The sequence below is a fragment of the Centropristis striata genome, chromosome 1 (assembly GCF_030273125.1).
Source record: "Centropristis striata isolate RG_2023a ecotype Rhode Island chromosome 1, C.striata_1.0, whole genome shotgun sequence".
NCBI classification, from domain to species: domain Eukaryota; kingdom Metazoa; phylum Chordata; class Actinopteri; order Perciformes; family Serranidae; genus Centropristis; species Centropristis striata.
In genome coordinates this window covers 2,830,635-2,849,358 of record NC_081517.1, presented here as the reverse complement: position 1 = coordinate 2,849,358, position 18,724 = coordinate 2,830,635, and the positions used below count along the sequence as shown (strand labels likewise).

The 18,724-nt window shown below is 35.4% G+C and overlaps 1 protein-coding gene across 2 annotated transcripts in view; it reads right to left on the bottom strand.

Moving 5' to 3' along the window:
• Positions 1 to 418: 418 nt before the first annotated feature.
• The window catches only part of cnnm2b (cyclin and CBS domain divalent metal cation transport mediator 2b), an 86,806-nt gene continuing 68,500 nt past the window's right edge, over positions 419 to 18,724 (bottom strand). The window contains exons 3-8 of one of the 2 annotated variants that reach the window (XM_059351038.1): positions 18,457 to 18,594; positions 16,326 to 16,495; positions 12,312 to 12,405; positions 8,271 to 8,333; positions 2,491 to 2,669; positions 419 to 1,094 (exon numbers count right to left, since the gene is read on the bottom strand). In XM_059351038.1, the coding sequence (XP_059207021.1) occupies positions 807 to 1,094; positions 2,491 to 2,669; positions 8,271 to 8,333; positions 12,312 to 12,405; positions 16,326 to 16,495; positions 18,457 to 18,594 (932 nt within the window). In that variant the 3' untranslated portion in view covers positions 419 to 806. Of the gene's footprint in view, positions 1,095 to 2,490; positions 2,670 to 8,270; positions 8,334 to 12,311; positions 12,406 to 16,325; positions 16,496 to 18,456; positions 18,595 to 18,724 lie in introns of those variants that run through there. The other variant, XM_059351097.1, reaches the window with a different exon arrangement.

The following is an 18,724-nucleotide window of genomic DNA, read 5'->3' as shown; positions in this document are numbered from 1 at the left end:
CCTGAGGAGAAAATACAGCAAATGTTGTGTTTTCTGTGTATGTGTGTGTGTGTGTGTGTGTGTGTGTGTGTGTGTTTGAATATGTGTGTGTGTGTGTGTGTGTGTGTGAGCAAAAGCAGTCTATGCCCAGTGTAACAAGGGGGGACCAAAGTCTTTGGCCTGAGGAGAAAATACAGCAAGTGTTGTGTTTTCTGTGTATGTGTTTGTTTGTTTGTGTGTGTTTGTTTGTGTTTGTGTTTGTTTGTGTGTGTGTGTTTGAATATGTGTGTGTGTGTGTGTGTGTGTGTGAGCAAAAGCAGTCTATGTCCAGTGTAACAAGGGGGGACCAAAGTCTTTGGCCTGAGGAGAAAATACAGCAAGTGTTGTGTTTTCTGTGTATGTGTTTGTTTGTTGTTTGTTTGTTTGTGTTTGTGTGTGTGTGTGTGTGTGTGTGTGGGGGAACGGGACAGGGTTTGCATGCACTCTGTCGTCCTCTAGTCCAAGTCACCGCTATGAAAGTGTCAGATTGTCCCAAAATAGAAGCTCAGCCACAGGAACTGTCCGAGGGCACCCTCTGCCTGTCCGAGGGTGTAGTACAGCAGGGATTCTGACAGCGTGCAGGTGGGGGCGTTCAGGGTGACGCAGCACCCGTCCCCCCCACTGCCCCTCCATGAAAGGGTCTCACTGACTGACTGGGGGGGCTACTGGTTGGAGCAAAACCCTCACTCCACCCGCCTCCGCTTCCCTCATCTCCATCTACGCCAGCGCTCTGTGTGTGTCCACTAGACAGGGTGGAGGGTCTGGGGTCTCCACCGGGCTCGGCGGGGCTAGATGGGGCCCTCGTTGTGGGCGCTGTGGTTGCTCCTGCTGAGGCCCACACAGTTCTGCTGCTGGTTAAGCAGGTGGGACGTCTCGTTGGCCACGGACACGGACACGGCGGGGGTGGTGGTGCTGGTGGTGCTGGCGGTGGTCGTCGTGACGACGGCGGGAGGCTCCACTCCGTCGTGGAGCTCCGTCAGCGTGAGCTCGATCTTAGTGAACTCACTGTCTGTGGATTGGGGCGTTTTGTCCATCCGGGACGCCATTACAGCGTTCTGGTACTGTTGCCGTGTTACCTAGGCAACAGAGAGAACACACATATAAGACTCTTTGACCTTGACGATATAAATGTTTACTTTTACGAGTGAATAATTAAAATTACAAAGCAAATAATTTAATAATAGAAACAGCACAACATGATGCATTTCTTGCTCCTTAAACGATTCAGAGATGCAAAGACAGCTACAGGTTCTAATAATAAAGGGCTGGAACCAGGCGGCAACCTCCGGGTCTGAACAGGGAGGCAAACCAGGAACTGTGTTAACCCACTGACGCCGGGAAAGCATTACCGCATTTCTACCATTAAAACCGGGATCGCTGTTGCGTCACTCTAGCATTAAGGCCGGCACAGCGGATATGTCATTTTGTAGTATTTGTATTTTTTTTCACCTATTTTCGGTCTCTTGGCCAATGAAATGCATCAGAACATGATCAGAATACATGCGGGAGTGTCGCAATGCATCATGGGACTTTTCCAGAACTTTAAATCATGGAGGAAGACGACTATAGCGGAGGCATATCTATATATATATATATATATATATATATATATCTATATATATCTATAGCGGAGGAGCTCAGCAGGAAGTGACGGAAGAGATCTGATGAAAACAGCGCCGATGATTTTATTGCTGATCTGGACTTTGAACCCTCGGAACCAATCGACCGACATTTATGGATGAGGAATATGTTTTTAGACGACATATTTTCACCGAAGAACAGACAGATTTGTGGCCATCTGGAGATAATAATAATATTAATAATATTATATTAATAATAATAATAATAATAATAATAATAATAATAGATTGTGATGATGATATAAGAAATCATGACTGTTTATGTCTTACATTACTTTATGTGTCGTTGAGTACCCTGAAAAGTGCAATATAGATAAATTATATTATAATTATTTATTATTATGATTTTTTTATTTTTTTATTACAGTAGGCTAATGAGAACTATGTCTTGTTCTTCCAGTGGTCATATCATGTTAGCATCTTGCTAATGGGCATGTATTAGTATTATGCATAGGATTTTTATTCAGTCAAATGTAACATTTGCTGAGTTTGTTGATTTTTTAAAAAACTTTATTGAAGGTTTGGACAAATAAACTCAACTTCTCATGAAAGCCACGGGTATAAGCTCTCAAATACTTTTTGAATTTCATTTCTATCTGCCACAGAGGCTGAAAAATCTTCTGTTGAATTTCCAGAAAAACTTCAGGTTTTAGGGGCTTCTTTCAAAATCGCCCAGAGGTTTTCCAGCATGTTTTCCAGCCGTTTTAGGCCTAAATGGGTTAAATGAAATACCAACAGTAGTCGCCATGTGCAGGAATCTCCTCTACCAGCATCAGTCTCCACACCTGTGAGCCTCGGTGTGTCTTTCTTGCTCACCTGTGCGTGTTCTCACCTTTATAAACTGCAGGTCTGTGCGCGCTCTGACGGAGTAGTCAGGGACGTAGATCTGCAGGAAGGAGTTGAGCTGGTTGTTGCTGCTGCCGAGAGTCGGGGTGATGGCGTCTATACGATCGCTTCTGTTCAGAGAGTCGGAGTGGTTGAGTCCAAACGGCCGCGGAGGAGATTTATTTTCTGTTAGGATGATGATAAGAATACAATTAAAACCCCCAACTAGCTGCTCCAGCTCCGCTGTCAAAGGGACAGATATAAAAAATCTTTCCTGCCACATGCCATCACACTTTACAATAACAAATAATAACCTGGTTCATTACATACCGTCGATATGCATTTTATGTGTTCTTTATGCACACTGTTCATTGCACCTTATTTGTTTCATAGCACCAACATTTTTATACTGTATATTCATATTTATTCTGCACTGGAATTCTACTCCTTAATACAGGGCTGTCAAACTCAAATACACAATGGGCCAAAATTTAAAACTTGAATAAAATCGCGGGCCAACATTGAACAAATAAACCTTTTAATATATACCAAACATGTTTTGCTTTAACATTAAATATGGAACCAGCAACGCTTATAAACATACAATATATAACTAAATAGTGCAGACATGCAAAATCAAATTTCAAATAAAAAACACATCAATGTCATTAATTTATTAAATAAAAATTAAATAAATATCGTATGCCTCTTTTCTATTTGCATCCTTCTGATTTAAATATCAAAATAAAGTTTTTCAACAGGTTAATACATTTAAAAATAAAATAACAATAATAAATTTAGTATTAGCGGTAAATGCGCCGTATAATACCGGCGGGTCAGCTTTTATAGTACAATAATTATAGAATAATTTGGTATTGCCTCGCGGGCCAAATAAAATTACACTGCGGGCCAAATTTGGCCCGCGGGCCAGAGTTTGACACCCCTGCCTTAATACATACTCCTTCTTTAGACACTTTATTTTTACATTACATTTTATTGTATTTTATTGTATTTTTATATTTTATTGCTTGAAGTATGCCTAGGTTGTTCTTTTTATTTAATTGTGTTGTTATTGTCTCTGTGTGTAATGCTGCTGCTACACTGTAATTTCCCAGCTTGGGATAAATAAAATCTATCTATCTATCTATCTATCTATCTATCTATCTATCTATCTATCTATCTATCTATCTATCTATCTATCTATCTATAGTAGTAATGCAAAGAAATGCAAAACTTTCAAAACATTCAAAACTACATTTATACTGGAGCAGAGACCTTTTGGTGCAGACTACTTTCTGCTAAAACGTTTTATTATGGAAACCTCACACTGCACATGTCTTGTCTCTCCAGTGTGTTCAAATCTACAAAAAAAACCTCAAGAACAAGAACAATTGCTTGTGGAGTTTTCTTATAGGCAGAATTTGAGAGCAGGGTGAGGAGTGTGCAGTATTGTTCACTTGAGCTGCTCCACAGCTTCAGCAGCACCTGAGATCCTGTGTCCTGGTGACTTTTTTCCAGGTCAAGTGTTTGACATTAGCGCAGCGGCTTGCTGTGATGTATGGAAATCTAATTTCTACGTAAATCTTTAGGCGAGGGGCATTTCATACAGCAGTTTTTATTGAGTCGGTGGTCTCCAGTGATGCTGCTTCCTTCCATGTGCTACCACATACACTTGTTCTTTTTTTTCCCTTCTAATTTTTTAATTAAAGGCAGATTATGTTTTCCACTTCTTAAAGAAGCCTAGTGAAAATCACACACAACAAAGTGGAAACGGCTTGACCAACGCTAATGCTACTACGCCGACTGGAATGTATGTAATCCCATGTTGGAATATGTGTGTGAGCGTGTGTGTGCGGACCCAACGCAGTGGGCCAAAGACCTGGCATGTGAACTCTTGCGGATTAGTACTCCACTTCTAGGGGCCGCAGGGACCGGGTCAATACAAAAAAAAAAGAAAAACGGCAGTGTGTTTGTCCAGGATACACACATAATGCATTTACGTATTGTACATGCAGACACACACTGAAACGTGTGCGCAGCGGGGCGTCAAACTGTGTGAAAGAGGTGCACTGTAGGTCACCGCTAAAGAGAGGAAGAGAGTGTGTTTGTTCAACTGCATTTCCGGGTACGTGTGTGTGTGTGTGTACTTGTTCTTCCTACATAGTGAGGACCGGAACACGTTTTTAACCAACAGAGTGGTTTTATTCCTTGGCTTTTAACCACACATGAGACTCTGCTCTTGTTTTTAGTGTTTTATGGTTTGCTTTTATTTTTTTTTTTTTAAATTGTCTTTTAAAAAGCAATGAATCTATTTATTTTAGTGTTTATTTCCTGTTTTATTTATTTTATTGTCTCTTGTTCTGTTTGCTTATGTACAGCACTTTGTTGCGGCTGTTGTTGTTTTAAAGTGCTTTACAAGTAAATTTGAGTTGAGTTGAGTTGAGTTTAAAAAAAAAAAAAAATTTGGGTCTTTTTTTGGGTCAGTGTGTGTCTTTTTTAAGTTATTTAGTTTTTTCTGTCATTTTATGTCTTTTTTTGGTCATTTTGTGTCTTTTTTTGGAAATTTTGTGTCTTTTTTTGGAAATTTTGTGTTTTTTTTGGTCATTTTGTGTCCTTTTTAAATAATTTTGTGTCTTTTTTAGTAATTTTGTGTCATTTTTTTGGTAATTCTGTGTCTTTTTTGGTCATTTTGTTTCTTTTTTAAGTATTTTTCTTCTATCATTTTGTGTCTTTTTTGGTAATTCTGTTTATTTTTTTGGTTGAGTGGGGGTCACGGAAAACATGCATGTTAAATTGGGGGTCGCGACTCAAAAAGGTTGAGAACTACTGCACTAGACTGTCTTACAGCCTCTAGTTGTGTACAAACAAATAAACATGGTTATTAAAGAATTTATTAGACTGTTATACTGTTTCATTAGCTTGGCAAACTGCTGTACTTGTTCTTCCTACATTGTGAGGACCGGAACACGTTTTTAACCAACAGAGTGAGAGCATTTTTGCGTCTTGTGTCTTTTTAAAAAAATAAATAATTTGGGGTCTTTTTTTGGGTCAGTTTGTGTCTTTTTTAAGTAATTTAGTTTTTTCTGTCATTTTTATGTCTTTTTTGGTCATTTTGTGTCCTTTTTAAATAATTTTGTGTCTTTTTTTTGTAATTTAGTGTCATTTTTTTGGTAATTCCGTGTCTTTTTTGGTCATTTTGTTTCTTTTTTAAGTATTTTAGTTTTCTTCTATCATTTTGTGTCTTTTTTGGTAATTCTGTTTATTTTTTTGGTTGAGCATTTTTGCAAAGTGAGGACATTTCGGCCGGTCCTCACAAAACTAACTAAAATCATAGTGAAAATGTCCTTTGTTTTCGTCTTTGTCAACTTTTTTCATACATAATGAAGATTGATGAACCAAAGGACATAAAGGCAAAATTTACTCTGACCTCTTTTAATCTCCCACCCAACAAATAACCCATTACAAAAAAACTACACTGAAAAAAATGTCTGTAGATTTTACGGCGAAAAACTGTTAAACCATGACAGTAAAAGACCGTAAAATGATAAATGGGTTATTTCAGTTTCAGTAACAATTAAACACTGTAAATGTATATATCAGCCAGAACAGTATTTTTACAGGTTTTAAATTAAAAAAAAAACCCATTACTCTATTACTGTAAAATACATTGGCACCGTGTTTGTAACAAAAAGCATCACTGTAATTTTTGCATTTATTTTTTGTAAAAATACTTTTTCTCACTGTTAAATGTACTAAACACCATATCTCTAACAGAAATAAACTGTAATATTTAATGGTAAAATCTTTAATTTATGCGGCATTCATAAAGTATTTTCTTGTCAATTATATGTCAAATCCTTTGATGGAAAAACCTTTTATTCATACGGTAAAAAATTGAATAAATGCAATCTTAAACGTGAAATCAACAGTGCCAATATCTTTTTACCGTAATATTAGAAAAAAGTTGCACCGTATTTATTACGGTAACGTTCTGGCAACCACAGCTGCTGTTTTTTTACCGTAAAAACAACGTGGTTTTTTTTACAGTGTACTAAACTAAAACTATAGCATTTCAAAAAACTAAATACTAATCTTAAACAAACAAACTCACTCGAAAACTCATTAAAACTAACTGAATTTGAAAACAAAAAAATCACAACGAACTAATGAATAATTCAAAACTATTATAACCTTGCAAGGGAATTCACTATTCCAATGAGGGCCCTCACAAAGATAGAAGTACAAGAATGTGTGTGTGTGTGTGTGTGTGTGTGTGTGTGTGTGTGTGTGTGTGTGTGTGTGTGTGTGTGCATGCTCTGTGTACATGTGAACATATGTGTACGTGCGTGTCTTTGTATGTGCGCTCCGTGGTGTCCGGCAGGGGGCTGTAACTGTAGGTCTTGTTTATGTAGTCAGAGGGTCAAAGGTCAGGGGCGAGGGGGGCGGAGCCTGGTCCGCTCTGGGGCCTCCAGTCTCCGACACCATTCAGCCACTTGACTAATGGCTCAGGGGACGAGGGCGTTAAGTCTCAATCTGAATCTGTTTTCTTCTCTCCCTCTTTCTCTTTCACTTACACACGCATGAATATACAGTACGTGTTGCATTCAGGTACAAACAGTAACTCTCAGACATGCACCCATTGACACACTTTTTTTCCACACTTGTTGAAGTTTACAAAGCATGCATGCGGGGTTAAACTTTGAATATAATCTTCTGTTTTACTTTTTCACTTCAGCAAAACTAACACTTATTGATGCAGTAATTATTATTGCACTATACCTTGATTGTTTGTTTTTACTCTTCCTGTAAGTTGCTTTGGATAAAAGCGTCTGCTAAATCACTAAATGTAAATGTGGTTGTCAGGGACATTAAACGAGCCTCTAGTCGTGTACAAATAAACATGGTTATTAAAGAATTTATTAGACTACTGTTTCGTTAGCTTGGCAAACCGCTGGTTAGCTTGACCAAATACCTGGAAAACTAGTCAGAATTTGATCATCCTCAGCTGTACTGTATTTAGTGCTAATGCTAGCATGCTAACATCTAAACTAATGGCAAACATTACAGCTTCAGAGCATCAGCATGTTAGCATTGTCAATGGGAGCATGTTAGCATGCTGGTGTTAGCATTTAGCTCAAAGCACCAGTGTGCTGAAAAACAGCCTCAGAGAAATCACTAAATGTAAATGTAAATGTAAATATTTGGTAACGCTTTATAATAAGGTCCTTAATAACCATTAATTAACAAGTAATAAGGCATTGTTCTCGCTTTAGATCCGGTAGTTGCAAAAAGCATAGTTAACTTATAGTTAACTTATAATAGATGAGCAATAAAGTATATTTCAATATCAATAAGCAAACAAAATAAGATTAATAAAGGCATGGCAAAGACATAATGGGTGGGTCATGGGTGTTTGTAATGCCATTATTAACACTTATATAAGCTTATAAACACACAATAATGTTAATAATAAGCATCTTGTAAGGACTTACAAGGGCCTTATTACTTGTTAATTAATGGTTATTACAAGGACCTTAATATAAAGCGTTCCCAAATATTTTTTCAAACAGGTGATATTATTAGTTTGGCATCATATGTGAGAATTTTTGGTTTATGTGCTGTCCTGCTTTTGTTTTGTTTTGTTTGTTTGTTTTGTTTGTTCTTTTTTCTCGTGCTTTGTCTGACTGGAGACTGCAAACTGAATTGCCCTATTTGGGATAAATAAAGTTTTTTGAATTGAATTGAATTGAGAATGTGTGTAAATATAGAGAGGAAAGACGATCGTACCTGGAGATCCTGCTAATGATTCAGCCCTACTGACCACAAACGTACGAGACAGGGACAGAGGCACTGCAGGGAGAGAGGGAGGATAAAAAAAAGAAGAAGAGAAGAAAGAGGAGAGCATGTCAAAACCATCAACAAACACAGTAAACTCTACTCTACTGCACTGTAAAAAAAATCTGTTTAATTTACGGTAAAATACCGGCAGCTTTGGTTGCCAGAACTTCACTGTAAAAAATACAGTGACCGTATGTAAATGTAAATATCAGCAAAAACTGTAATTTATACTGAATAATCCCATTACTTTTAGGATAATTGTGTCATCATGGTATTTCTCCATTAATTTTACATCAAAATTTTATATTTCATATACAAAAAATTGACCAGAAAAAAGCCACAAAATGACCAGAAAAGACACAAAATGACAGAAAAGACACAAAATGACCAGAAAAGACACAAATTGACCACAAAATGATAAAAAAAGACACAAAAAGACACAAAATGACCAGAAAAGACACAAAATGACAGAAAAGCCACAAAATGACCAAAAAAGCCACAAAATGACCAGAAAAGACACAAAATGACCAAAAAAAGCCACAAAATGACCAGAAAAGACACAAAATGACAGAAAAGACACAAAATGACCACAAAATTTACCAAAAAAGACACAAAATGACCAAAAAAAGGAAACAAAATTACCAAAAAAGACACAAAATGACCACAAAATGACCAGAAAAGACACAAAATGACAGAAAAGACACAAAATGACCAAAAAAGACACAAAATGACCAAAAAATTTAGCAAAAAAAGACACAAAATAACCAAAAAAAAGACACAAAATTGACCAAAAAAACACACAAAATGACCAAAAAGACTTTTGTGGCAGTTGAATTTAAAGTTTTATGATATTCTTTGATTTACAGTAATTAAAAGTATTCACTACGGTGATGTACAATGTTTAATTTGACAACCTATTTCTGATGCAATTTGACAGTGTTTTACTGTCATTTCTACAAAGGTTTTTTACAGTGTGTCATCATCATTTAATTTCTGATTTCTGACTGCTGAATGGCAGTAGAAGATTATTCTCCTGTTCCACCAGTAGGTGTCTCTCAGGTCTCACCACCCATTGGATCAGAATAGTTTGAAGGCTGAGAATAGAACTGTAGTTTATGAATGAACTAAGAGGATCACTAGGTGACGCATTTTATGATGTCACTGCAGGACAGCCTTGTTTTACTATCATTGTTCTTAAATATTCATCAAAGGGAAAGTAGGCTTTTAATTATGGAAGCTCCGTAACTGATCTGTCCTATATTAGTCTAGATGGATTTCAGAATAAAGGCCTCCTATAAGAAGTGAGGAGCATTTATGGGTACAAGTCAGGAACCGGCCTACCTTACATATCTCAAGGGTGCTGAGTCCAAAAAAAATGGTTCCCAAACGAAATTTTGAGTTTTTGACCTTCTAATTTGTATCAAATGGCCACCAAATTGCCCATCTTGCTCAGTCCATGGAACATTTTCCCCTTAGTTTTTTTGTAAGTAGGCAATCAAGATGAGGAAATTAAGTTTCTGGATCTATAGTCTAGAGTCAGAGCAAGGATATAGTGGAGGCTCAGTGTCTTTTTTATGTATATTTATATATATATATATATATATATATATATATATATACAACTGGAACATTTAAAAGTGATATTGATAGAATATTTATGTTTTTGCATATATACATATATATATATATATATATACACTACTGGTCAAAAGTTTTAGAACACACCAACTTTTCCAGAATTTAATTGAAAATGATGCAGTTTAATGTCTCAGTGTACTCTGAAATTAATGCACATTTGCAACATTTAAAATTCTTGATTGAGCATGATAGTGTTTTGAAAGTAAAAAAAAGATTCAAAATCACATTTTATGTTGGACTAAAGGACTAAAAAAAGACACAAAATGACAAAAAAAACCACCAAAAGACACAAAATGACTAAAAAAGACACAAAATGACTTACAAAGACATGAAAAGAATTAAAAAATGGACAAAATAGCCCGAGACTCCATAGAGTTAAGTTGTTAACCCATTTCTTGTTCCCTGAAAAAGGCCTACTTGTATAATTCTGAAATGTACATTATTTTTCAGTTTTGGTTCAGCTTACCTTTTTTTATTTACCTCTGGCAGTTCACCACTTACCTTTGTACCCTTTCAAGCTGTTCATTTGACTTGAACTGCTTGAATTTCAATAAAAAACTGGAAAAATTGGGGTGTTCCAAAACTTTTGACCGGTAGTGTATATACATATATATATATATATATATATATATATATATAAAGACACTGAGCCTCCACTATACTCCACTATACTCCACTTGCTCTGACTCTAGACTATAGATCCAGAAACTTAATTTCCTCATCTTTGATTGCTTACTCACAAAAAAACTTGGGGAAAATGGTCCAACAACTGAGCAAGATGGGCAATTTGGCCGCCATTTTGATATGCAAATGAGAAAGTCAAAAACTCAAAATTTTGCTTGGGAACCATTTTTTTGGGATTCAGCACCCTTGAAATAAGTAAAGTAGGCCAGTTCCTGACTTGTACCCATAAATGCTCCTCACTTTCACTTTTTGGACAATTCCGTCTAGACTAATATTGGAGCGGTGACACAAAGGACAATGTGAAGACAGATAAACAACAAGGCTAATTTAATTTATATTTCTGCTAAAAGGCTTTTTAACATCTTCACACCAGCACTGATATGTTATATATATATATATATATATATATATGCTCTCTAAGTACAGGAAGCTTGTGACTATATCGATTCCAAATAACAGAAACGTTTGAACACACTGTTTGGCCTGTCTTTTCATTCTGTTTAAACCAAATATTTCTGCACAGTTGCAGATACAGATTGATAATATTATTAGTATAATACTATTTGTTGAATTGTTGAATTCCAGCTTTGGCTGCGGTAATCCGTATTTGTTGGCACTGCAGTGAAACAACTGTTTGCTGAACACAATACAGCTGCAGTCTGGTAGTTTTCTCAAAAAATGAATAACAACATTTGAATCAAACAGAGAATTATTTTTCCAAAAATTAAACTGACTTAACCCTCTATGGTACGCATTATGATGCCAGTTAGGAAAAAAAATGTTTGGAGTGTTTTTTTGTCTTAAAATAGACAAAATAAACATCTGTAGAAATGAAATATATATACATATATACAGTACAGGCCAAAAGTTTGGACACACCTTCTCATTCAATGCGTTTCCTTTATTTTCATGACTATTTACATTGTAGATTCATCAAAACTATTAATGTGGACACATGTGGAATTATGTACTTAACAAAAAAGTGTGAAATAACTGAAAACATGTCTTATATTCTAGTAAGCAAAGGGTGGTTACTTTGAGGAATCTAAAATACAAGACATGTTTTCAGTTATTTCACACTTTTTTTGTTAAGTACATAATTCCATATGTGTTCATTCATAGTTTTGATGCCTTCAGTGAGAATCTACAATGTAAATAGTCATGAAAATAAAGAAAAACGTATTGAATGTATAATATATATATATATATATATATATATATATATATATATATAAATATATATATACTATATACATATATATAGAATCTCACACACACACAGTTCAGATCATACAAACTCAGGAATTTGTCAGAAAAGACACAAAATGGCCCAAAAAAGACACAAAATGACCAAAAAAGGAAACAAAATGACCAAAAAAGACACAAAATGACAGAAAAGACACAAAATGACCACAAAATTTACCAAAAAAAGAAACAAAATAACCAAAAAAAAGACACAAAATTTACCAAAAAGACTAAAACACATGAACACCTTAACACAGTGGAGACAGAGCTGACTTCCAAAATTATTTGGCGACCCCCAGAAATCATCTCGCGACCCCAACTGGGGTCCCGACCCCAAGGTTGAGAACAGCTACCATAGAGGGTTAAATCTTTGTTGATACCTGATTTCCCTTCTAGTCCAGGTGTGTCAGTGGGAGATCTTACCTGGCGAGGCTGTCAGAGCCATCATCCCGTAGAAGGAGAACGGTCCCGCTTCAAACTTCATCCCCTCTTTTCCCGCCTCCACCTCCACCTTCCCCTGTGGCACAAAGATCCACATACGACAAAAAACAAAGAGTTAAGCACACTGTGTTCTTTAAAATGTGTTCCTTACCAAGGTTATTATAGTTAATGAAAACTAACGAAATAACGAAAACTAGAATTGAAAAAACATTTTCGTTAACTGAAATAAAAATAAAAACTAGAGTTTTTAAAAAAACGATAACTGAAACTGTATTTTGTGGATACAAAACTAACTAAAACTAACTAAAATTATAGTGAAAATGTCCTTAGTTTTCGTTTTTGTCAACTTTTTTCTTTCATAATTCAGTGTTTCTATTTGAACATGCAACACATGGTGAATATGTTTACTGAGACTGGGATGTTTACACTAGAACCAAAATTCAAAACAGTTAATAACCTTATTGGGGCTGAGATGATAAACCAAAGGAAATAAAGGAAACATTTATTATGACCTCTTTGAATCTCGCACCCAACAAAAACCCCGTTACAAAAAAACTTAAACTAACACTAAAACTAATAAAAACTAAACTAAAACTAAGCATTTTCAAAAAATAAAAACTAAACTAAAACTAGCAAACTCACTCTAAAAACTAACTAAAACTAACTGAATTTGAAAACAAAAATTCACAACAAAATTAAAACTAAAACTAATGAAAAATCCAAAACTATTATAACCTTGTTCCTTACCTTGACCACAGGACCAAAATAATAATTATCACACTTGTTTTATTCCTAATTAACTTCCATTTGCTCACTTTCAGTGTGGAGCATTAGTGCGTCACTGTGTTAATGAGCCTTTCTATCCAGGATTTCCGCTACAGCTTTACAGTTCTCCCTGCTCGAAATCTGCCACTTTTCCTGCTCAGATATATTTATTCATTCTGTCCGTGAGTTCAGAACAAATCCACCCTCCCTGTTTCCTTTTTACTACTTGTAGAAAATCTGTTCTCTGTCTAATAGCTCACAATCTGCTGCAAAACCTCGAGAGTCTCCAGGGCAGTGACCCGACACTCATCCAGGGCTGCTTCACTATAAAATGAAATATGAAATATACAAAGTATGTGAATGTAAGTAACATATTTGTTTTATATGAAGGACACTTTGCTATGTTATTAATATTATTACTATTACTATTATTATTATTATTATTATTATTATTATATATACTGTTGCTGACATTACTTTTATTATTATTATTACTATATACTGGTATATACTACTATTATTATTATACTGGCCTTATTATTTATTTATTATTTATTATTATTATTATTATTATTATTATTTATTTATTATTATTATTACTATTATTATATATTTCTATATTACATATCATATTATTTTATTTATAATTATTTTATTTATTTTAATTTTATATTGTTACTATTTATTAGTACATATTATATTATATATTATATACTGTACTATTATATATATATATATATATATATATATATATATATATATATATATATACATATATATATATATATATATATATATACACTATATACACATCAAAAGATGAAAACTAAAGGACATTTTCACTATAATTTTAGTTAGTTTCAGTTAGTTTTGTAACCACATAATACAGTTTCAGTTAGTTATCATTTTTTTAAAACTCTTTATTTTTATTTCAGTTAACGAAAATGTTTTTTCAATTCTAGTTTTCTTTATTTCGTTAGTTTTCTTTAACTATAATAACCTTCAGACTGAAGAGGAAGACTCTTTGTTTGCTACATATTTCGAGACTTTCAGACCTGTTTTCAGACTGTAAGGCTGCATGAAGGTCAGCAGCACTTGTTTTGATCTGCTTTTGAATAAATAATTGTAACACTATCGCCGGATTTCTTTTAGGTGTCTGCAAAGAGACGGAGAGGGAGAAATGAGCGGGAGGCTATAAAGCAGCTCTACTGACTTTACAGAGTAAGAACAGTGCAGCAGGATAGACACTTGGTCATGAAAACATATAAATACACTTATTTTGCTTTTTATTTGTGGTGTTTTTTTAAATTTACCCTCTGAAACATAACCAAATCTGAGCTTTGATTTCAGCAAAATCACTTTCTTCCACACATTGCATTTGAAATTTAGCAAAAAAAAAAATGTGTTCACAATAACCAGATTAATATCTGAGAAGCCATGAACAACAGTCGAATGACAAAAAAATTGTGAAAAGCCAGATAAACTTCAGGCTGTTTGCACAGAGCCGAGAGGAGAGGACAGCATGTTGTCAGCACAACAGTTTTTACATATAGATTCCATTTATTTCTCCACTTAAAAAAAAAAAATAGATCAAAGAAATTCAATTTGCGGCCCTTTTGTGTCTTTTTTAGTAATTTTGTGTATTTTTTTGTCATTTTTGTGTCTTTTTTTTTTGTAATTTGTGTCTTTTTTGGTCATTTTGTGACTTTTTGGGGTAATTTTGTGTATTTAAACATTTTTTTTTGTGTCTTCTTTGGTAATTCTGTCTTTTTTTTTGGTAATTCTGTGTCTTTTTTTGGTATTTTTTTGTCTTTTTTTGGTACAATATAAGGCATTCTAACTTTGTTATACTTCACAAAAGACATGTTTGAATTCTAGCCATGACTGTGCTGGTCCTGAGTGCATTGAGTAAAATGTTGAAAACGACCTGAAACTGAAACTGAAACTAAAACTAAATGGGCTTCACAGCATTAAAATGGACACTAACTTCATCAATCAATCAATTCCTTCATACCAAAAACATGTTTGTGTATATTGAAGTGTTACAGCATGTGTTGTATCTGATACATTAGTATCAGTAATGAGGTTTATCTCGTATTGTTGCTCGCTTTAATCCAGACCGCCTGCAGTTCAATCATACCAAGCATACCTCTGAAGGATGCGTGGCCCTGTGGGAACAAACCTGCAGTCCAGCTTAGACCACGGGTCTCAAACTGGCGGCCCGCGGGCCAATTGCGGCCCTTGTGACGATATTTTGTGGCCCCCACCTTGATATGGAAGTTTAATGTGAGTTTTATATGAATGGCACTTTACCGTGTTGTGTGTGGAAGGTCCCTTTAATTACTTTTTTTGGGTAATTTTGTGTCTTTCTTTTTTGTTAATTTTGTTTCTTTTTTGGGGTAATTTTGTGTATTTTTAAAAAATAATAATTTTGTGTCTTTTTCGGTAATTATGTGTCTTTTTGGGGGTTTTTTTTGTCATTTTTGGTAATTCTGTGTCTTTTTTTGGTAATTTTGTGTCTTTTTAAAATAATTTTGTTTCTTTTTTTGGGGTCATTTTGTGTATTTTAAAAAAATAATAATTGTGTGTCTTTTTTGGTAATTCTGTGTCTTTTTTGGTCAGTTTGTGTCTTTTTTTAAATAATTAAGTTTTTCTGTCATTTTGTGTCTTTTTTGGTAATTTTGTTTCTTTTTTTGGGTAATTTTGTGTATTTTAAAAAAAAATAATTTTGTGTCTTTTTTGGTAATTCTGTCTTTTTTGGTAAGTCCGTGTCTTTTTGGTAATTTTGTGTCTTTTTAAAATAATTTTGTGTATTTTTTTTGTCATTTTGTGTCTCCTTTGTCATTTTGTCATTTTTAAGTAATTTAGTGTTTTTTCAGTCATTTTGTGTCTTTTTTTTTGTTGGTAATTTGTGTCTTTTTTTGGGGGTAATTTGTGTATTTTGTTTTTGGTAATTTGTGTCTTTTTTTAAAGACCTGTAAATTGTTTAGTAGGTGTAATTCTTATTTTGACTAGAATCCTATGTGAATTTTATTGCACTGAGTCTGTCACTAAGCTGCAAGAAATAATGTGTGTTTTTTTTAACATTAAAGCATCTAAACATGTAGTAGTACAAAACCCCCAAAATGTGCTTTGTGCTGTAAATCATTTTAAATCCAGGCATTCAGCAGTGTGTCCAATTGTGGACCTTTTCAATAAGTCCTTGACTTTGTATTGGCTGTGTCCACTCACCTGCAGTATGAGGATGAAGTAATCCACGGGCTTGTTCCTGTGGAAGAGGTAGTGCTCCGCCGCCCGCTTGTTCTTCTCATCGTATTTCAGCTCCTGGATGACGTTCGGGTGTTTCAGCAAACGCAGCAGAATCTTTTCTGACATTTGCACAGGTGCGAACGGCTCGACCTCTGGAGAAGAGACAGACAGAGACAGAGAGGTTTGAAACAGAAACACAAACACATGGAGCTGATACCGGGCTAATAGTATTTTATTTACACAATAATGATTTTTTTTTTTAGTATTAACTCTATGGAGTCTTTTTTGTCCATTTTTTAATCCTTTTCATGTCTTTTCGTGTCTTTTTTGGTCATTTTGTGTCTTCTGTGGGGGTTTTTTTGGTCCGTCTGTCTTCTCATTTTGTGTCTTTTTTGGTAATTTTATGTCTTTTTTTGGTCATTTTCTGTCTTTTTTTTTGTCATTTTGTGTCTTTTTTGGGTCATTTTCTGTCTTTTTTTGTCATTATTTCGTCTTCTGTGGGGTTTTTTTTGGCCAGTCTGTCTTCTCATTTTGTGTCTTTTTTGGTAATTTCATGTCTTTTTTGGTAATTTTGTGTCTTTTTTGGTAATTTTGTGTCTTTTTTTGGTCATTTTGTGTCTTTTTTTAGTCCTTTAGTCCAACATAAAATGTGATTTTGAATCTTTTTTTTAACTTTCAAAACACTATCATGCTCAATAAAGAATTTTAAATGTTGCAAATGTGAACAAATGTTGCAAATCTAACATATAAGAGGGTTCCATCCAGTTCTATCATTTTATACTAAATCTATTTGAGCTTGTCTCCAGTTTTACTTGGTATATCATCATCAAACTGAAACTGGCCTCATGGAGTTTACAGCCAGAACTTTAGAGGTAAATTGAAGGTAAATTTAAGGTAAATTTGCTTTGTTTTCTAGTCCGGATGTGATGAAGAAGTCATGCTTTGGAGCTTTTGGAGACTCCAGAGGGTTAATTATTACATATTTTAAGGTTCTGGAGTCTGGATGGAGATTTCTCATTAATTACAAAAAAAATAGGCCTCATGCAAAAACTCCTTGTACAAACAGATTCATTCTTTAATGGCACAAAATTAATAAGTTGTCCAGATGTGTGGTACAACTCACGTACAGAGCTATACAGATAAAACCAACTCAACTAGACTATGTCTATATACATAATTAAATGTGCTATATTGTATATTGTACAATGCTACATAAATACTGTGAACTTTTAAAAACGCTCAATTCACAAAAAATGTACACATCACAGCCCTAACTTTTGAACAGTGTATCCAGACTGTGAGTGGTCTGCTCCAGCCAGCTAACAGCCAATCAGCTCCTTGGACTGAGCGGCGGTGATATGTGTCAGCTGGCTGATGGCTCCACCACCAGGAACTAAACTCCCTAATAGCCTTTAGAGGAACTTAATCAACGCTTAGCTGCTAGGTCAAAGTTCTGAAGCAAATCCAACAGCAATGAGGCAAAGTGAACCGCTGCTGCTGCTGCTGCTGCTGCTGCTGTAGTAGTAGTAGTGCCTGTTCAGAAATCCATTTCCCAAGGGAAAGCGGGTGAAATATTTCACATTTTACACTAAGTATGTCCACTTGTGTGAGAACCCCGATCATAGGCCAAAAAATGCTGGATGTGATGTCACTGAGGAACGCGTGTAAGCAAACAGGGTGGTGTTTTTAAAGCTGTGAGCTAAGATCTCAACATGCAACCCTCAGTGCATGACACGCAAGCAAATAGACGCCTTTTTTTGGATCCGTGCACAGTCTGCACAGACATCCCGTGCCGCGCTCCCGAGAGGCCTTCCACCTCCTCAAACACACACACACACACACACACACACACACACACACACATGCAAGCAACACAACACGCTTGTTGTGAGTCCTCACACAACTCATTCCCTCACACACACAAACAACAGATACTCATTCTACACACATACTCACTCCTCCCTACACCCACTTGCCCAAAAAACTCAAAGCCCGTACGGACACACACACACACACACACACACAAACAGCTCAAACACACACACACACTTTCCCCACAGTGAGGGGCTGAGGGCACACTGGGGGAAGTCAAGCAGCAACGCAGCCCACTTGCCTGTTGCTAGGAAACGCAGGGTAGCCAGCAGAAGCTGAGGTGATATTTTAACCTTCATTTCATTGTCGGTAGGCTTGAAGGCCGAGAAATCCTGCTTCCTTTCCCGATGGGTGATTTTCTTCTTCGTCTTGTTGTCAGCTGAGGAGAGAGAAAATGAAAAGTTGAGCGTAAGACACAAACTTAAAAAACTTGTGCTGCGACAGTAAAAAGGTGGATCCACGCCACTCCACAGACAGGGAGCTGGTCCTCCCGGGTCACAGGGTGACTA